The sequence below is a fragment of the Leucoraja erinacea genome, unplaced genomic scaffold (genome assembly GCF_028641065.1).
Source record: "Leucoraja erinacea ecotype New England unplaced genomic scaffold, Leri_hhj_1 Leri_81S, whole genome shotgun sequence".
NCBI classification, from domain to species: domain Eukaryota; kingdom Metazoa; phylum Chordata; class Chondrichthyes; order Rajiformes; family Rajidae; genus Leucoraja; species Leucoraja erinaceus.
Window position 1 is genome coordinate 327,493 of NW_026576751.1, and position 17,325 is coordinate 344,817.

Genomic DNA, 17,325 nt, shown 5'->3' on the forward strand with positions numbered 1-17,325 from the left:
AAGAATGTCTTTCCTCAGTTTAGGAGACCAAAACTGTATGCAATACTCCAGGTGTGGTCTCACCAAGACCCTGTACAACTGCAGTAGAACCTCCCTGCTCCTATACTCAAATCCTTTTGCTATGAATGCTAACATACCATTTGCTTTCTTCACTGCCTGCTGCATCCGCATGCCTACTTTCAATGACTGGTGTACCATGACACCCAGGTCTCGTTGCATCTCCCCCTTTCCGAATCGGCCATCATTCAAATAATAGTCCACTTTCCTGTTTTTGCCACCAAAGTGGATAACCTCGCATTTATCCACATTATACTCCATCTGCCATGCATTTGCCCACTCACCCAGCCTATCCAAGGGTTTTTTTTAAAGCGGTTATCGCCGTTAGCGGGTTTGCAAGCAGCGGCCGCTATCAGTGAGGAGGAGGAGATGGAGCCGCTGCTGCGGCTGTGCGGGACCCGTCATTCGCTCCAACACTTCTGAAGCAGCTACACCATAGATCCTATAGCTGTAGGATTTTTGAGCTGCACCGCTCGGCCCCACATCTTGCTGTTGGCTGGCGGAGGGAGGCGATGGCGAGGAGTTCCCAACGGCCAAGGTAGCGGGGCAATGTTGTCCGAGGAGCGCTGACCCTCCTTCCTCCATACCTCGCCCCCCTTCTCTCTCTCTCTCTCTCTTACGCCCCCCCCGGTTATCCTGGGACCCCTCCTCTCCATCCCGCACTGATCCCCATTCACGCCTTTATACTCGGTCCTCACTGACATCCCCTGTGCTCCCCCAACAACCCCGGCTAACCTGGATTTCACTCAATCCCCTTTGACCCCGCGTCCCCTGCTATCTCCGGCCCTTGAATTTGTCCTGCGCTGATCACCCTATCCACCTCACATTAATTCTCCTGCTCCACCATCCATCCTACACTGGTTCCCCAATTCACCCTGTACTTACCCCTTTCCCATCCATCCTGCACTTCTCCTCCATCCATCCTGTACTGATCCTCCATCCATCCAGTACTGATCCACGCATTCATCCCGTACTGACCTACCCTCCATTTACCCTGCACCTTTCCCTCATTATCCTGCAGTGATCTCCATTCATCCTGCACAGACCCTCCGATCCACACTGTACAGACCCCCCTCCCCCCCATTTATCCCGCGCTGATCTCGACCCAAAACATCTGCCTATTTCCTTCGCTCCCCAGATGCTGCCTCACCCACTGAGTTTCTCCAGCACTTTTATCTACCCCCATCCATCCCATACTGAACCCCCCCCCATTCAACACCACTGACATCCTCCCTGCTCTCCCCTCACAATTTCACTTACTCCAACCAACACGTACTAATTCACCTGCCTGCTCAATCCATCCATTCTGCACCGAATGCCTTCTAACCACCGCCCCCCCCCCCCCCCGCCATCTATTCACCCCGCACTGATTCACACACACCCCCCTCCCTGACCTTATTATCTTCAGAGCGAACATTGACTATGTTTGATAACGGAATGCAATCAAATGTGTTTTAATTCCCAATGTTAATATTTGTTTTAATCTATAAAGATGGATTAATTATATTGTGAACACGTGAAACATTAAAACCGCAGTGTTCGATTGTCACTGCTAGTTGACACGTTATTACATAGAAACATAGAAAATAGGTGCAGGAGTAGGCCATTCAACCCTTCGATGTGTTTTAATTCCCAATGTTAATATTTGTTTTAATCTATAAAGATAGATTAATTATATTGTGAACACGTGAAACATTAAAACCGCTGTGTTCGATTGTCACTGCTCCTGTTGACACGTTATTACATAGAAACATAGAAAATAGGTGCAGGAGTAGGCCATTCTGCCCTTCGAGCCTGCACCGCCATTCGATATGATCATGGCTGATCATCCAACTCAGTATCCCATCCCTGCCTTCTCTCCATACCCCCTGATCCATTTAGCCACACTGGCCACATTACAGAATTCATTTTAAAGGCAAATCAATGCTCTTAATATGGAGTATCAGTACTGTAGTTATTTAATGAGCAACATTCACAACTATACGTACGCATATATGTTACCATGGTCCAGGATTTATTGACACAGGTTGATCATACGCTGGATAATCCAACCTCATTTTTGTTTGGAAGTGGAAACAACTAATAGAAATTGCATTCATTGCAATGTGTAAAAAGAGTTGAGATACTGTCTTATAATTTTGCTGCATGTCATTGTGGGATATATCATGTCTTGAATGGTGAATGTTTAGTTTGTGACTTTATTTGAAGCAGAAATAATATGTGAATGCTTCATTGAGTATAATTCCGATTGGTAACTACGCACTTTGTCCGAGCACATTATCGCACGCATCATGCAAGCCGTCTTAAATGACCACCTAAACCGTCATTTGGCAACCTAAAAAACTGCCAAGGTTGCCCGGCTGGCAACAGGGAAAAAAAGTTAAGCGAGAGCCCTGCATTGTGACGTTAAAACCAACAGTATATCACTGACCTGTGTACTTTTGCCACATCCTAGTTGGCCAGACACCAATACCATATTATTGTTGACAAGGCTTTCCATGAAATGGTACTTTGCACCCCAGACCGGCAGAGTTTTTCTCCATTTTAGGAGCTCATAATACCGCGAGGAAAAAGGGAGTCCATCGAAAGGATTGACTTCCAAATCACCTCCGTCGCAGTTCAAGTCTTCGTTTTCGCCGTCACTCAACTGCGAGTTAAAGCCGTTCAGCTTTAAGGAGGAAACGGAGATGGAGTCCGCAGCTGGCCCACTGTCATCGGCCTCTGTCTCCATCGTGTCATTCTCCATCCTTGCTTCAGAATTCAAGAGCTAGAACCAACACTGCATGCTGAAAAACAATTAAGAAAAGATTAGAATTTGAGAGGCAGCCAAAGTGACACAACATGCGTTATATGGTTAATTTCAACAATGGTCACTATGGACTTCCACAAGAATCATAGTCATAGTTATACAGCATGGAAAGAGGCTCTATGGCCTGACTTGCCCGTGCCAACCAAGATATCCTGTGTAACATTAGTCCCACCTTCGTGCATTTGGTTCATATCCCTAAATCTTTCCTGTCAGGGGTTACGGGGAGAAGGCAGGGGAATGGGGTTCGGAGGGAGAGATGGATTAGCCATGATTGAAAGGCGGAGTAGGCGTTCAATGGCCTAATTCTGCTCTTATCATTTATGAACATGATCTATTCATATATCCTGTCCAAATATATCTTTTAAATGTTGCTATAGTAGCTGCCTCATATACCTCCTCTGGCATACACCAACCACCCCTCTGTGTGGAAAAGTTGACCCTCAGGTATGAACCATAAAAAAATTGAAAAAAGAGGAAGAGAGATGGGGGTCCAGGGGGCATTGTTCCTTGGTAGGGTTCCAAGAGGCACCGTCCCTTGTGGGGGTAAAAGGGGGCAGAATTGTTTTTCTTGCACCATTTCCTCGCTTGTTTGCCCTTAATTAATACTGATTTTTTTTATTGTACCTTAAAATAACACATTGTACTCACTTGTCACTTAATTTACACGGAAAAATTGTGATACCAACTCCTTAAAATGACACCAACTCCTTGCTTGCTTACACTTGTCGTATTGAAAATATTTTATATTACACCTACAACTACTTGCAACATGAAACCTGTTCCTTGCTTGTTTACTCTCATTAGCACAATGAATACACGTCCGCCTTCGTGTAAGATAGATTTAATTTGCAATGACAAACTTCCAGAAGGTCACTTGACCTCCGTCACGAGGCACAGGTACATTTGCCAGCTTCTGCTTTTGGCCTCAAGGGGCACTGGCATTTACATTAGATATTACATTACATATACGTCACAAATTCCATTCCAATACATTCAATGAGAGTACATTACAAATACATCACAAGAGGTACACAAAAATGCTGGAGAAGCTCAGCGGGTGCAGCAGCATCTCCTTCACTTCATAGATGCTGCTGCACCCGCTGAGTTTCTCCAGCATTTTTGTGTACGTTTGATTTTCCAGCATCTGCAGTTCCTTCTTAAACATCACAACAGGTATCCTTCACACGGGAAATTTTTGATAATTTTTTTGATAATTATATCTTGAAATGACACAATTTCCTTGCTGGTTTACCCTTAATTTATACTGTAATATTTTTAAATTACACCTTACAATAACACATTTTACCTGATTGAACACTGTAGTGTATGACATAGACTCTTGAATGCAGTGTGAGCGTTGTGTACGTAACTCTGTGCTCCCCGCCCCAAGCCCGGTATGGTAGGCCAAGGGGACAGAAGGAAACCGATACTCGACATGTGCGGAGCTGAGCGCTAGATGTAGAGATGCGCATGCAAAGACGCATACACGCTTTCCACTAAAATCGACTCCGCGGATTTCCACGCACTCAACCATTGGCGCAGCGGCTCACTGTCTCGTGGGAAAATTCAAGATTCGATTTAATTGTCACATGTACCAATTCAGGTACAGTGCGATTTAAGTTCCCATACAGCCATACTAAGTAAACACAAAAATACACACAGCATATCAAATAAAGTTTCACATAAACATCCACCACAGTGGAATCAACATTCCGGTAGGCGGCGCGACTCTGGTCAGCAGCGGCCTCTGCAGCCTGTCCGCGTTTTTATTATTTTTTGTCTGTGTTTTTATGTAGTTTTTGTTATTTTATGTTGGGGTGTGTGTGTGTGGGGGGGTGGGGGTATGGGGGGGGGGAAGAGAGGGGGGGGGGAACTTTTTGGAATCTCTCCAAGCACTGGAGACCCGACCTTTTCTCGTCGGGTCTCATTGCTGTCGTTGGGGCCGCAATGAGGACTCGGCCTCCAACACGAAAAAAGCCGGGGACTCAGGTGCCGACTCACCTCACACGTCGTATTGAGCTGGCCGAGACCGGAGCGGGTGCAACAGCGGTTCTTGCTTGGAGCGTTGCCACTGCCGCTGCTGCTGCTGAGTCGGAGGCTGCTGCTGCGGGTCTGCGGATGGCGGCACCGGGAGCAATGCGGCTACCCTGAGGTAGGGAGAAGCTCAGCGGGTCGGCAGCTCCCTGCAGCGGCGACTTCTCCCCGCCCGTGTTGCGGGGTCGAAGAGCTCCTGGAGCGGGGCCTAACATCACCGCCCCGCGCGGCTTGGAATGCGGGACTTTGCGAGCGCACACCGGGGGCTCCAACATCAAGACCCGGTGTGCGACCTCGCACCACCCGGCGTGGCTTTAATGGCCGCGGGACAATCGCCATCGCCAGCCGGGGGCTTTGACTTTGACTCTGACATCGGGGGGGAGAGAGTGCAGTGGAGAGATAAGTTTATTTGGCCTTCCATCACAGCTATGTGATGGATGTTTATGTAAAATGTAATTATGTTGTGTCTGGGGTCTATTTGTGTGTAATGTATGGCTGCAGAAACGGCATTTCGTTTGGACCTCCGGGGGTCCAAATGACAATTAAATATACTCTTGATACTCTTGATTCCTCACTGTGATGGAAGGCAATAAAGTTCAGTCATCTTCCTCCTTTGTTCACCCGTGGTCGGTCGGGGCCTTTGACGGGGGCCGTTGTCGACGGTCCGCTGTTCAAGCCCTCTCGTCGGGATGATCGAGACTCCAGCGTCGGGACGGATCGGAACACTGGATGGAGCTCCCAAGTCGGCCGCTTCTTACCAGAGACCGCTGCTTGACGGTGTTAAAGTCCACAGGCCCCGCGGCCGGAGCTCCAACACTGGCGATCCTCAGCAAAAGATCCCAGGCTCCGCGATGGTAAGTTCTAGGCTGGATTTAGACAGATTTCTTCTTTTTTTTTTTTTAACCAAAATTCAAAACCCGCGGAGAAATCTCATGCCTGTTCCTATTAAGGCTTTTCCCTCTCACCCTAAACCAATCTGGCTCTTGATTCCCCTACTTTTGGTAAAGACTGTGTCTCTCCTATCTTTTCCCCTCAATATCTTATACACCTCCATAAGATTACCCCTCATCCGTCTGAGCCCCAGAGACCTAGCCTGCTCAACCTCCCACTATAGTTCAGTCGTCAGCAAAAGTGTTACTAAAAGCTTCTCTCATATCCCAAGTAGATTTCAATGCAGAAGCATTGTTGTTCATTGCATTCAAGTATAATGCAATAATGTTTTTGAATAGTGATATTTTAAACATCGATATGTTTAACTGATAAAAGCAAATTTATTTATGTTCAGATACAGAGAAAGTGCAGGCAGGCCAAACTGCAAGAGGCACAATGAGGAGGATTGGGACTGATAGATGCTCCAACAATTTTGATCAGGTTAATTGGAACACACAATCTCGTATCCAATAGTGGTATTTTGGTCAGGTAGAAATTGCTGACTGTAATGCAATGAGCTATAATCTTTGATCTTATACAGTTTATGCCTCACATCACTGCAGTTCAGTTCAGTTTAGTTTATTGTCACGTGTACCGAGGTACAGTGAAAATCTTTTGTTGCGTGCTAACTAGCCAGTGGAAAGACAATACATATAACCATATAACAATTACAGCAAGGAAACAGGCCATCTCGGCCCTTCAAGTCCGTGCCGAACATGATTACAATTCAGCCATCCACAGTGTACAGATACATGATATGGGAATAGTAAATTGCCAGTAAATAGTAAATAGCCAGTAAAGCCTGATCAAAGATAGTCAGAGGGTCCTTGATAAGCTCGATAGTAGTTCAGGACTGACTCTGGTTGCAACAGGATTGTTCAGTTGCCTGATAACAGCTGGGAAGAAACTGTCCCTGAAACTGGAGGTGTACGTTTTCACAAGTTCATAAGTGGTAGGAGCAGAATTGTTCATAATAGTTCATAAGGGATAGGAGCAGCCATTCGGCCTATCAAGCCTATTCACCCATTCAATCATGGGTGATCTATCTCTCCTTCCTAACCCCATTTTCCTGTCTTCTCCCCATAACCCCTGACACGCATACTAATCAAGAATCGATCTCTGCTATAAAAATATCAATTGACTTGGCCTTCACAGTTTTCTGTGGCAATAAATTCCTATTCTCTGATTCACTACCCTCCGACTAAAGAAATTACTCATCACCTTCCTAAAGGAACATTCTATAATTCTGAGGCTATGGCCTCTGGTTCTCGACTCCCACTAGTGAAAACATCTACTCTATCCTGGCATTTCATTATTCCATAAGTTTTAATGAGATTTCCCCCTCATCCTTCTAAATTCCAGTGAGTAGAGGCCCAGTGCTGTCAAATGCTCATCATATGTTAACCCACTCATTCTCGTAAACATCCCCTGGAACCACTCCAGAGCCAGCATATCCTTCCTCAGAAATGAGGTCCAAATTGCTAACAATACTCCAAATGTAGCCTGACAAGCACCTTATAGAGCCTCAGCATTATAAGCACTGTTTATGTTTTCTAGTCATCTTGAAATAAATGCTAGCATTGTTTTTGCCTTCCCCACTACAGATTTGACTTGCAAAGACTTGGCCAGGGAGCAATCCGTCCTTGATTACACTACTGGCCTTTGAGGCAACAAAAGGTATACATGGAGTCAATGGAAGGGAGATCGGTTTGTGAGATGGTCTGGGCTGCGTCCACAATTCGCTGCAATTTCTTGCGGTCTTGGATGGAACTGTTCCCAAACCAAGTTATAATGTATCCCGATAAAATGCTTTCTAGTGCACATCTGTAGAGGTCGGTGAGAGTTGTTGGGGACCTGCCAACATTTCTGATGCCCAACAATCTTTGATGTGAAAGAGTTTTAGAACTGAAACGGTTAAGGGTATACGTGCAGAGGAGCAGCTCATGCAAGAAATGTGTGGAAACAAGATAAGATTCCCAATTACCTGCACAAAACTGCAGAAAAAAAACAAGTGTGCTCCAGGCTCGAGAAGAACCGTTGCTTTAAACGTGCTGATGAGGAAATATGCATGGAATGTAACCTCCCTACAGGTATACATGTATGGCTTTTGTATCGGGCCTGTGAGTGGGAACGTGAGGAAACAATGAGTATGCAATCATAGCAAAAGGATTTGAGTATAGGAACAGGGAGGTTCTACTGCAGTTGTACAGGGTGTTGGTGAGACCACACCTGGAGTATTGTGTACAGTTTTGGTCTCCAAATCTGTGGAAGGACATTATTGCCATAGAGGGAGTGCAGAGAAGGTTCAGCAGACTGATTCCTGGGATGTCAGGACTTTCATATGAAGAAAGGCTGAATAGACTCGGCTTGTACTCGCTACAATTTAGAAGATTGAGGGGGGGATCTTATAGAAACTTACAAAATTCTTAAGGGGTTAGACAGGCTAGATGCAGGAAGATTGTTCCCGATGTTGGGGAAGTCCAGGACAAGGGGTCACAGCTTAAGGATAAAGGGGAAATCCTTTAAGACCGAGATGAGAAAAACATTTTTCACACAAAGAGTCGTGAATCTCTGGAACTCTCTCCCACAGATAGTAGTTCAGGCTAGTTCATTGGCTATATTTAAGAGTAAGTTAGATGTGGCCCTTGTGGCTAAAGGGATCAGGGGGTATGGAGAGAAGGCAGGTACGGGATACTGAGTTGGATGATCAGCCATGATCATATTGAATGGCAGTGCAGGCTCAAAGGGCTGAATAGCCTACTCCTGCACCTATTTTCTATGTATTTATACTCAGGGTTGCTCTCCAATTGTTACATTCTTAAAGTGACTAATGCTGTTCTATTGTCTGATAGCGCGGATAGAACTTTAACAATGTGCATCTATGCTGTAACATGCCTTACATCATTGCAATGGGTAGAATAGGGAGTGACTGTGGTGAGACTAGTCTTTGATTATGCCGGTGGCAGCGTGAGTATAAATGGAGTCAATGGAAGGGAGGCTGGTTTGTGTGATGCTCTGGACTGCTTCAACTCTGCATTTTTTTGCCATCTTGGATGTTCCCAAACCAAGGTGTGATGCAATCTGATTAAATGCTTCGTATGGCACATCTGTAGAAGTTGGTGAGAGTTGTTGAGGACATGCCAAACTTCCCAAGCCTTCTAATGAGGTAGAGGTGTTGGCATATTTTCTTGGCCATTGCTTCAGTATCGGTGGGCTCGGAATTAACCTGGTGAAATTCTTTGGTCAGACTCCAATGTTAATATATATTTTTAAACTCCCACCCCTTTGCAACTACATGCATATATATATATATATATATATACACTCTGGTTCTTGAAATCCTTAGCTGAGAAATTAAAATTTGCAATAATTTTTGCATTGTTAAGCTATCAGGTGATTCAGAATTGATGTTAAAAAATCTCTCGGGAGATTCTTTTCACTCCTGGATCCTGTGCAAAATTACTTGCACATGCCTTTCATGACAGCAACTACTCATGGAGCTCGCAGCTGCAAACCTCTTAAGAGTACACTCTATCTAGTCTGATGAAGGATCTTGACCCGAAAAGTCACCCCTTCCTTCTATCCAGAGATGCTGCTTGTCCTGCTGAGTTACTCCAGCATTTTACTTCTATCTGCAGTGTAAACCAGCATCTGCAGTTCCTTCCTACACTGTAAAGGTATGGAGGCAGGTAATGCATGAAAACGTGAGGGCCTTGGGTAGTAATTTTGTGATTCAAGAGACAATTGAGGACAATAAGAAAATATGTGCCATTTGGGCTCAGGAAATGGGGATTGGAAAGGATTTTTAATGATCTCATAACAAGATTTTGTCGGGATTCCTGTGGGGAGCAACAAATTACTGGCATGGAAAATAATGATAATGGTAGCCCGCTGAAACATGTTTTGTCACCAAATGTTAACCATGGTAATAATTTTAAAAAACACGATAAACTGAAAACAAGATCCTGAACTATTATTCAGAACCACAAAGTGTATTTAGAATGACCAATTATTTATATTTACAAAAGTAATTCAGAGAGAGTGAATGTGAATCATCACCTTGGTGCCATTTATGTTATGTTGTGTCGTAGACTTCCTGTGTTTGTGCTTTTTTTTAAATTCAATTTCAATTTTATTTTTAATATGTGTTATTATCTATTATTTATTATTTATTTATTTTTTTTATGATTTTTTTTTATGATACTGCCTGTAAGGGAAATTCATTTCGTTGTCTCAAATTGAGACAATGACAATAAATTTGAATACAATACAACAATACAATACAATGAAGGAAAGAGCCTGACGAGAGGCTAGGGAGAGCGTCCCCGAGCGCGAGGAGAGGGAGGGGGAAGAAACGCGAGCGCGAGGAGAGACCCCGAGGCACGAGCGAGAGAGCGAGTACACAGGGGAGTACGAGATATATACAGTGCATTCAGAAAGTATTCGGACCTCTTCACTTTTTCCACATTTTGTTTGCGTTACAGCCTTATTCTAAAATGGATTAAATTCATTTTTTTTATATCCACACACAATAGCTCATAATAAAAAAGTGAAAACAGGTGTTTAGAAAAAAGTATTAATTGCAAAGTAATTAAAAATAACTGAAATATCACATTTACATATAACATAGAAAATAGGTGCAGGAGGCCATTCAGCCCTTCGAGCTAGCACCGCCATTCATTGCGATCATGGCTGATCGTCCCCAATCAATAACCCGTTCTTGGTTCTTGGTTCTTGGTCCTCCAAAATATTCCAAATGGAATTTAAACTGGAGGTGGTGAAGGGAGGGCTTAAGCCAGAAAGGGTTATTGGGAAGAAAGAGCTACTTTAAATTTAGTTGCATCTGGTTGGGTAACTATAGTTGGGTGGAGATTATTCCATGCTTTAATTGTGCGGGGGAAGAACGAATTGCTGTACACATCTGTCTTTGTAGCTGGGATCACAAATTGGATCGAATGCCCTCGTCTGCTCCTAATTGGTTTGGGTTTGGTGTAGGTCTTGTAGTCTATGTCGAGCTGACCATTTAACATTTTGTAAAAACAGGTCAAACGGTGAGCTTCACGTCTGTCTTGGAGAGGGTTCCACCCCAGAGAATTCAGAAGTTTGGTGACACTCGCTTCTCTCTCATAGGTGTTAGTAACAAATCGAGCTGCCTGTCTTTGGACACGTTCGATGGAAGAAATGTTTTTATTTGTGTATGGGTCCCATGCTGCAACTGCGTAGTCCAAATGAGGTCTAACGAGGGTGAAGTATAGCTTCTCCTTGACAGAAGTTGAACAATGATGAAAGTTGTGCCTCAGAAAATTTAGGACACCTGTTGCTTTCACCGTTGCATGATGAGTCTGACCATTCCAACGCAGATCATTCTGCAATTTGATGCCAAGATACTTGGTTTGTTTGGATTCTTCAAGGGTGGTACCAAGTATATTGTAAGGAGTTTCGCCTGGATTCCTCTTTCTGGTGACACGCATGGTTTCACATTTGGAAGGGTTGAGCTGCATGCCCCATTGTTGTGACCGCTTAACCATAGTATCGAGATCCTTTTGGAGAGCATCTTCATCATCAGCTGACTAATTGCACGGTACAGCAAACAATCATCAAAGAAAGTCGCAGTCTGGCTGTACTTGCGACTTTTTCATGGATGTCATTTACGTTCCTGCCTTCTCCCCATATCCCTTGACTCCACTAGCCCCGAGAGCTCTATCTACCTCTCTCTTAAATCCATCCAGTGATTTGGCTGCCACTGGATTCAGACCCTTTACTCAGTACTTTGTTAAGGCACCTTTAGCAGCAATTACAGCCTCAAATCTTCTTGGGTATGACACTACAAACTCGGCACACCTGTATTTGGGTAATTTCTCCCATTCTCTGCTGATCCTCTAAAACTGTCAGGTTGGATGGGGAGCATTGTTGCACAGCTATTTTCAGGTCCTTCCAGAGATGTTCGATCGGGTTCAAGTCCGGGCTCTGGCTGGGCCACTCAAGGACATTCACAGACTTGTCACGAAGCCACTCCTGCGTTGTTTTGGCTGTGTGCTTAGTGTTGTTGTACTGTTGGAAGGTGAACCTCCGCCCCAGTCTCAGGTCCTGAACGCTCTGGAGCAGGTTTTCATCAAGGATCTCTCTGTACATTGCTCCGTTCATCTTTACCTCAGTCCTGACTAGTCTCCCAGTTACTGCCGCTGAAAAACATCCCCACAGCATGATGCTGCCACCACCATGCTTCACCGTAGGTATGGTACTGGCCAGGTGATGAGCAGTGCCTGGTTTCCTCCAGACGTGATGCTTGGCATTCAGGACAAAGAGTTCAATCTTGGTTTCATCAAGAGAATCTTGTTTAGGTGCCTTTTGGCAAATTCCAAGCGGGCTCTCATGTGCCTTTTACTGAGGAGTGGCTTCCGTCTGGCCACTCTACAATAAAGGCCTGAATGTTGGAGTGCTGCAGATATAGTTGTCCTTCTGGAAGGTTCTCCCATATCCACAGATAAACTCTGGAGCTCTGTCAGAGTGACCATCAGGTTCTTAGTCACCTCCCTGACCAAGGCCCTTCTCCCCCGATACCTTCGTCTTCATGGTTTTTGCTCTGACATGCACTATCAACTGTGGGACCTCATATAGACAGATGTGTGCCTTTCCAAATAATGTCCAATCAATTTAATTTACCATTGGCTGACTACAATCAAGTTGTAGAAACATCAAGGATAATGAAGGGAACCTAAGCTCAATTTAGAGTGTCATAGCAAAGGGTCTGAATACTTATGCAAATGTGATAGTTCAGTTATTTATTTTTAATTACTTTGCAAAAATTTCTAAACACCGGTTTTCACTTTTATATTATGGGGTATTGTGTGTAGATTGATGATATAAAAAATGAATTTAATCAATTTTAGAATAAGGTTGTAACGTAACAAAATGTGGAAAAAGTGAAGGGGTCAAAATACTTTGAATGCACTGTACATACAGATATATTTTTTACTTTAGACAATAGGTGCAAGAGTAGGCCATTTGGCCCTTCGAGCCATTCACTGTGATCATGGCTGATCATCCACAATCAGTACCCCGTTCCTGCCTTCTCCCCATATCCCTTCACTCCTCTATCTCTAAGAGCTCTATCTAACTCTCTCTTGAAAGCTTCAGAGAATTGGCCTCCACTGCCTTCTGAGGCAGAGAATTCCACAGATTTATGAAATCTGTGTGAAATAGTGTTCTCCTCATCTCCGTTCTAAATGGCTTACCCCTTATTCTTAAACTGTGGCCCCTGGCTCTGGACTCTCTCAACATCGGGAACGGCCTCCAGCGTGTTCAAACCCTTAATAATCTGATATGTTGATTTAAACTAGTGCTATATCAAGAAAATAACACTCGTAACAAAAATTGCAAATAGTCCAAAATTTTCTTCCCCTCTTAGTATATTTGCTTCCAATTTGACATAACACACAGCATTGAAGAATATACAAAGGAGCATTTTTATGACCTGGGAGAAAAACATATACGTCATTTTGTGCCCTATAGCAAATGTCCTATTTTACCACCATACGTGAATAGCTTGCTGTTTTAATGCAGATGCTATTTAATGAAGGAATTCCCACCAGTCCTCGTGAAAGGCTTCTTGCCCAATTAAACAGCTAAGAGCAACACTGATGAGGCCAGATGAGTGCAATCATAAATAACAGTTCCAATGCGTTGAGCAGAATAAGTCAGCAGAACAACTGTGAACTTAAACATAATTAATCTTTGTAAACTACTGAAACGCTTTGGAGGGGTTTTTTTTAAAACAAATCTCTGTATGAGAGTTAATTTACTTTTGAGGGGGCGGTAGGAATGAAATGAAGGGCCCTGACTAGGCACAGAATTATCTCACTAGCAACGAACACGAGAAGTGCATAAAAGTGAGGGTTGATCTGAGAGGAGTTTAAAATCATGAGGATAGTGTTCGACTTTAAGAAGTGAAGCAGTACACATACCCCAATTTGCATTGACGGCACCAAAGTAGAAATGGTTGCAAATTTCAAATTCCAAATTCAGAAATCAGTACCCCGTTCCCGTATTTTCCCCATTGCCCTTGATTCCATTCACCCCTAGAGCTATATCCAACTCTCACTTGAATACATCCAGTGAATTGGCCTCCACTGCCTTCAGTGAGAGAAATTCCACAGATTCACAACTCTCTAGGTTTTTCCTCATCTCAGTCTTAAATGGCTGCCCCTTATTCTTATACTGACTCCTGGTTCTGGACTCCCCCAACATCGGGAATATTTTTCCTACATCTAGCCTGTCAAATCCTTTAAGAATTTTATATGTTTGCACTCCCTCAATAGCAAGAATGTCCTTTCCTCAAATTAGGAGACCAAAATTGCACATAATACTCCAGTGGCGGTCTCACTAGGGCCCTGTACAACTGCAGTAGGACCTGCTTGCTTCTATACTCAAATCCTCTCTCAATGAAGGCCAACATGCCATTAGCTTTCTTCACTGCCTGCTGCACTTGCATGCTTACTTTCTAAATGCTAAATGCTGGAGTAACTGAGCGAGACAGGCAGCAACTCTGGAGAGATGGAATGGGTAACGTTTCGGGTCGAGACCATTCTTCAGACTTCTCCCCCTTTTTAAAGCAACCCTGACTTGATAAAGGTCAGGCACTGTGGTCGTGTGGCGCGCTTGTGGCTGAGACCAAGCGACAACGCCCAGACACAACGCCCGGACACCTTCTCCTACTTATCCTTGGACCATGACCCCACGGACGACACCAGGCCTTAATGTCACACACCATTTCTGATTTTATTACTTCCGGCTGTCTGCCCTCTAAATCCTCCAACCTTGTCATTCCCCAGCCCCGAACGGTCCAATTTTATCTTCTTTTATCCAATTTTATCCATTTTGTATTCTTTCCTACACAATTCAGATAATAATCTGCCTTTTTGTTCTTGCCACCAAAGTGGATAACCTCACATTTATCAACATTATACTGCATTTGCCATGCATCTGCCCACTCACCCAACTTAGCCAAGTCACCCTGCAGCCTCATAGCATCCTCCTCACAGCTCACACTGACACTCAGCTCCTTCAAGCAGTGTTCACCCTGTACACCAGCACTAGCCTACACACGAGGGACAATTTACAGAAGCTAAATAACCTGCAAACCTGTTTGTCTTTGGAATAAAGGGGTGGAAACCTTTGTCCGCAAACTTGGAGACGCAGCCCAGACCATCACACAAACCAACCTCCCTCTATTGACTTCATTTATAGAAATATTGAAACATAGAAAATCCTGCCTTCCCCCCATAACCTCTGACCCATGTACTAATCAAGAATCTATCGATGTATAAGAAGGAACTGCAGATGCTGGTTTAAATCGAACACATATAGAGACACAAAAAGCTGGAGTAACTCAGCGGGACAGGCAGCATCTCTGGAGTGAAGGAATGGGTGACATTTTGGGTCGAGACCAGGTGCTCCGGTTTTCTCCCACATTTCAAAGATGTGCAGGTTAGTAGGTTAAGTGGCTTCCATAAATTGTGTAGGCCAGATGTAATACATGGGTGATTGTTGGTCGGCATGGACTCGGTGGGCCGAACGACCCGTTTCCATGCAGTATCTCTAAACTAGACTAAATTTCAGTTTCCAAAGCAGAGTTGACATAGAAACATAGAAAACAGGTGTAGGAGCAGGCCATTCGGCCCTTCGAACCAGCACCACTATTCAATATGATCATGGCTGATCATCTAAAATCAGTACCCCGTTCCTGCTTTTCCCCCCATATCCCTTGATTCCTTTAGCCTTAAGAGCTAAATCTAACTCTCTTGAAAACAGTCAGTGAATTGGCCTCCATTGCCTTCTGTGGCTGAGAATTCCAGATTCACAGCTGGGTGAAAATGTTTTTCCTCGTCTCAGTCCTAAATGGCCCACCCCTTATTCTTAAACTGTGACCCTAGTTCTGGACTCCACAATATCAGGAACATTTTTCCTGCATCTAGTCGTCCATTCCTTGAAGAACTTTATATGTTCCTATACGATCTCCGCTCATCCTTCCAAATTCCAGTGAATACAAGCCCAGTCGACCCATTCTTTCAGTGCCGCCATCCCAGGAATTAACCTGGTGAACCTACGCTGCCCTCCCTCAATAGCAATAACGTAATTCCTCAAATTAGGAGACCTTCCTCCAATAATGTCCTTCCTCAAAATTGCACACAATACAATTGGCTCACCAGGGCCCTGTACAACTGCAGGAGCTCCTTGCTCCTAAACTCAAATCCTCTTGCAATGAAGGCCGACATACCATTAGCTTTCTTCACTGCCTGCTGTACGTGCATGCTTACTTTCAGTGACTGATGTACAAGCACACCCAAGTCCTGTTACATCTCCCCTTTTCCTAATCTGACACCATTCAGATAATAACCTGCCTTCCTGTTCTTGCCACCAATGTGGATAACCTCACATTTATCCACATTATACTGCATCTGCCATGCATCTGCCCACTCACCCAACCTATCCAAGTCACCCTGCAGCCTCATAGAATCCTCATCGCAGCTCACACTGCGACCCAGCTTTGTGTCATCTGCAAACTTGGAGATGTCACATTTAATTCCCTTGTCTATATCGTTAATATATATTGTAAATAACTGGGGTCCTAGCACCGAGCCTTGTGGAGCCCCTCACTAGTCACTGCCTGCCATTTTGAAAAGGACCCAATTTCAGATTCTGATTCACTCTTTGCTTCAGTGTCTACAGCCAAATGCAGTTAGCTCTCCCTTGAAGAGCGACATCCAACGATTTGAATAAATACCCTGGTGATTGGCCACCGAGGTACGTTGTTGAGTAGAGTGACAGCCGCCGGAAAGAAGCTTTCCTGACCTGCACAACGGAGAGACTCGCCTCCCGGATGGTAGTGTGGGTTGGGGTGACCCTTGGCGATGTCAAAGACTTTTTGAAAGTCCATGATGGAAACACGTTGGGCATTTTCCACTCTCTGGCTTCTCGGAGACAGAGCTTATCCATACCATACTGTGTTGCAGTTGGTAAGGATGCTCTCGAAAGAAGTTCACCAGGATCTGAGGAGACAGATGGACCTTCTTCAGTCTCCTCAGATGATAGCCTTCTTGATCAGAGTAGAGGTATCTGGGTCCAAGAGAAGTCATCGGAGATTCAGGAACCTGAAGCTAAAACACGTTCCACCTCCGCTGACTTTGACGTGCCGCCTCTGGACTCCTGAAGTCACTGAGCTGTCCTTGGAGTTAGGCCAGGTTGTTGTCAGCGCACCATGCAAGTGCTGGACCTCCTCCCTGTAGGCCGATGTTGCTGATGAGGCCAATCACCGTTGTATCATCTGCATACTTGATGATGGTGTTAGTACCATGTACAGGTGTGCAGGCATAGGTGAAGAGGGAGTAGAGGAGGGGCTCAGCAGACAGCCCTGAGGAACGCCGGTGTTCAGGGTGAGGGTTGAAGAGGTGTGCTTGTCTAACCTCACAGACTGGGGTCTGTTGGTTAGAAAGTCC

At 44.6% G+C, this 17,325-nt stretch overlaps 1 protein-coding gene across 1 annotated transcript in view; it reads right to left on the bottom strand.

Annotated features, from left to right (window-relative positions):
- LOC129694837 (putative pre-mRNA-splicing factor ATP-dependent RNA helicase DHX32) overlaps positions 1 to 17,325 on the bottom strand; it is a 130,742-nt gene that overhangs the window by 95,652 nt on the left and 17,765 nt on the right. Inside the window, 1 exon segment of the mRNA XM_055631599.1 lies at positions 2,489 to 2,843. Within this exon segment, the coding sequence (XP_055487574.1) occupies positions 2,489 to 2,803 (315 nt within the window). The 5' untranslated portion in view covers positions 2,804 to 2,843.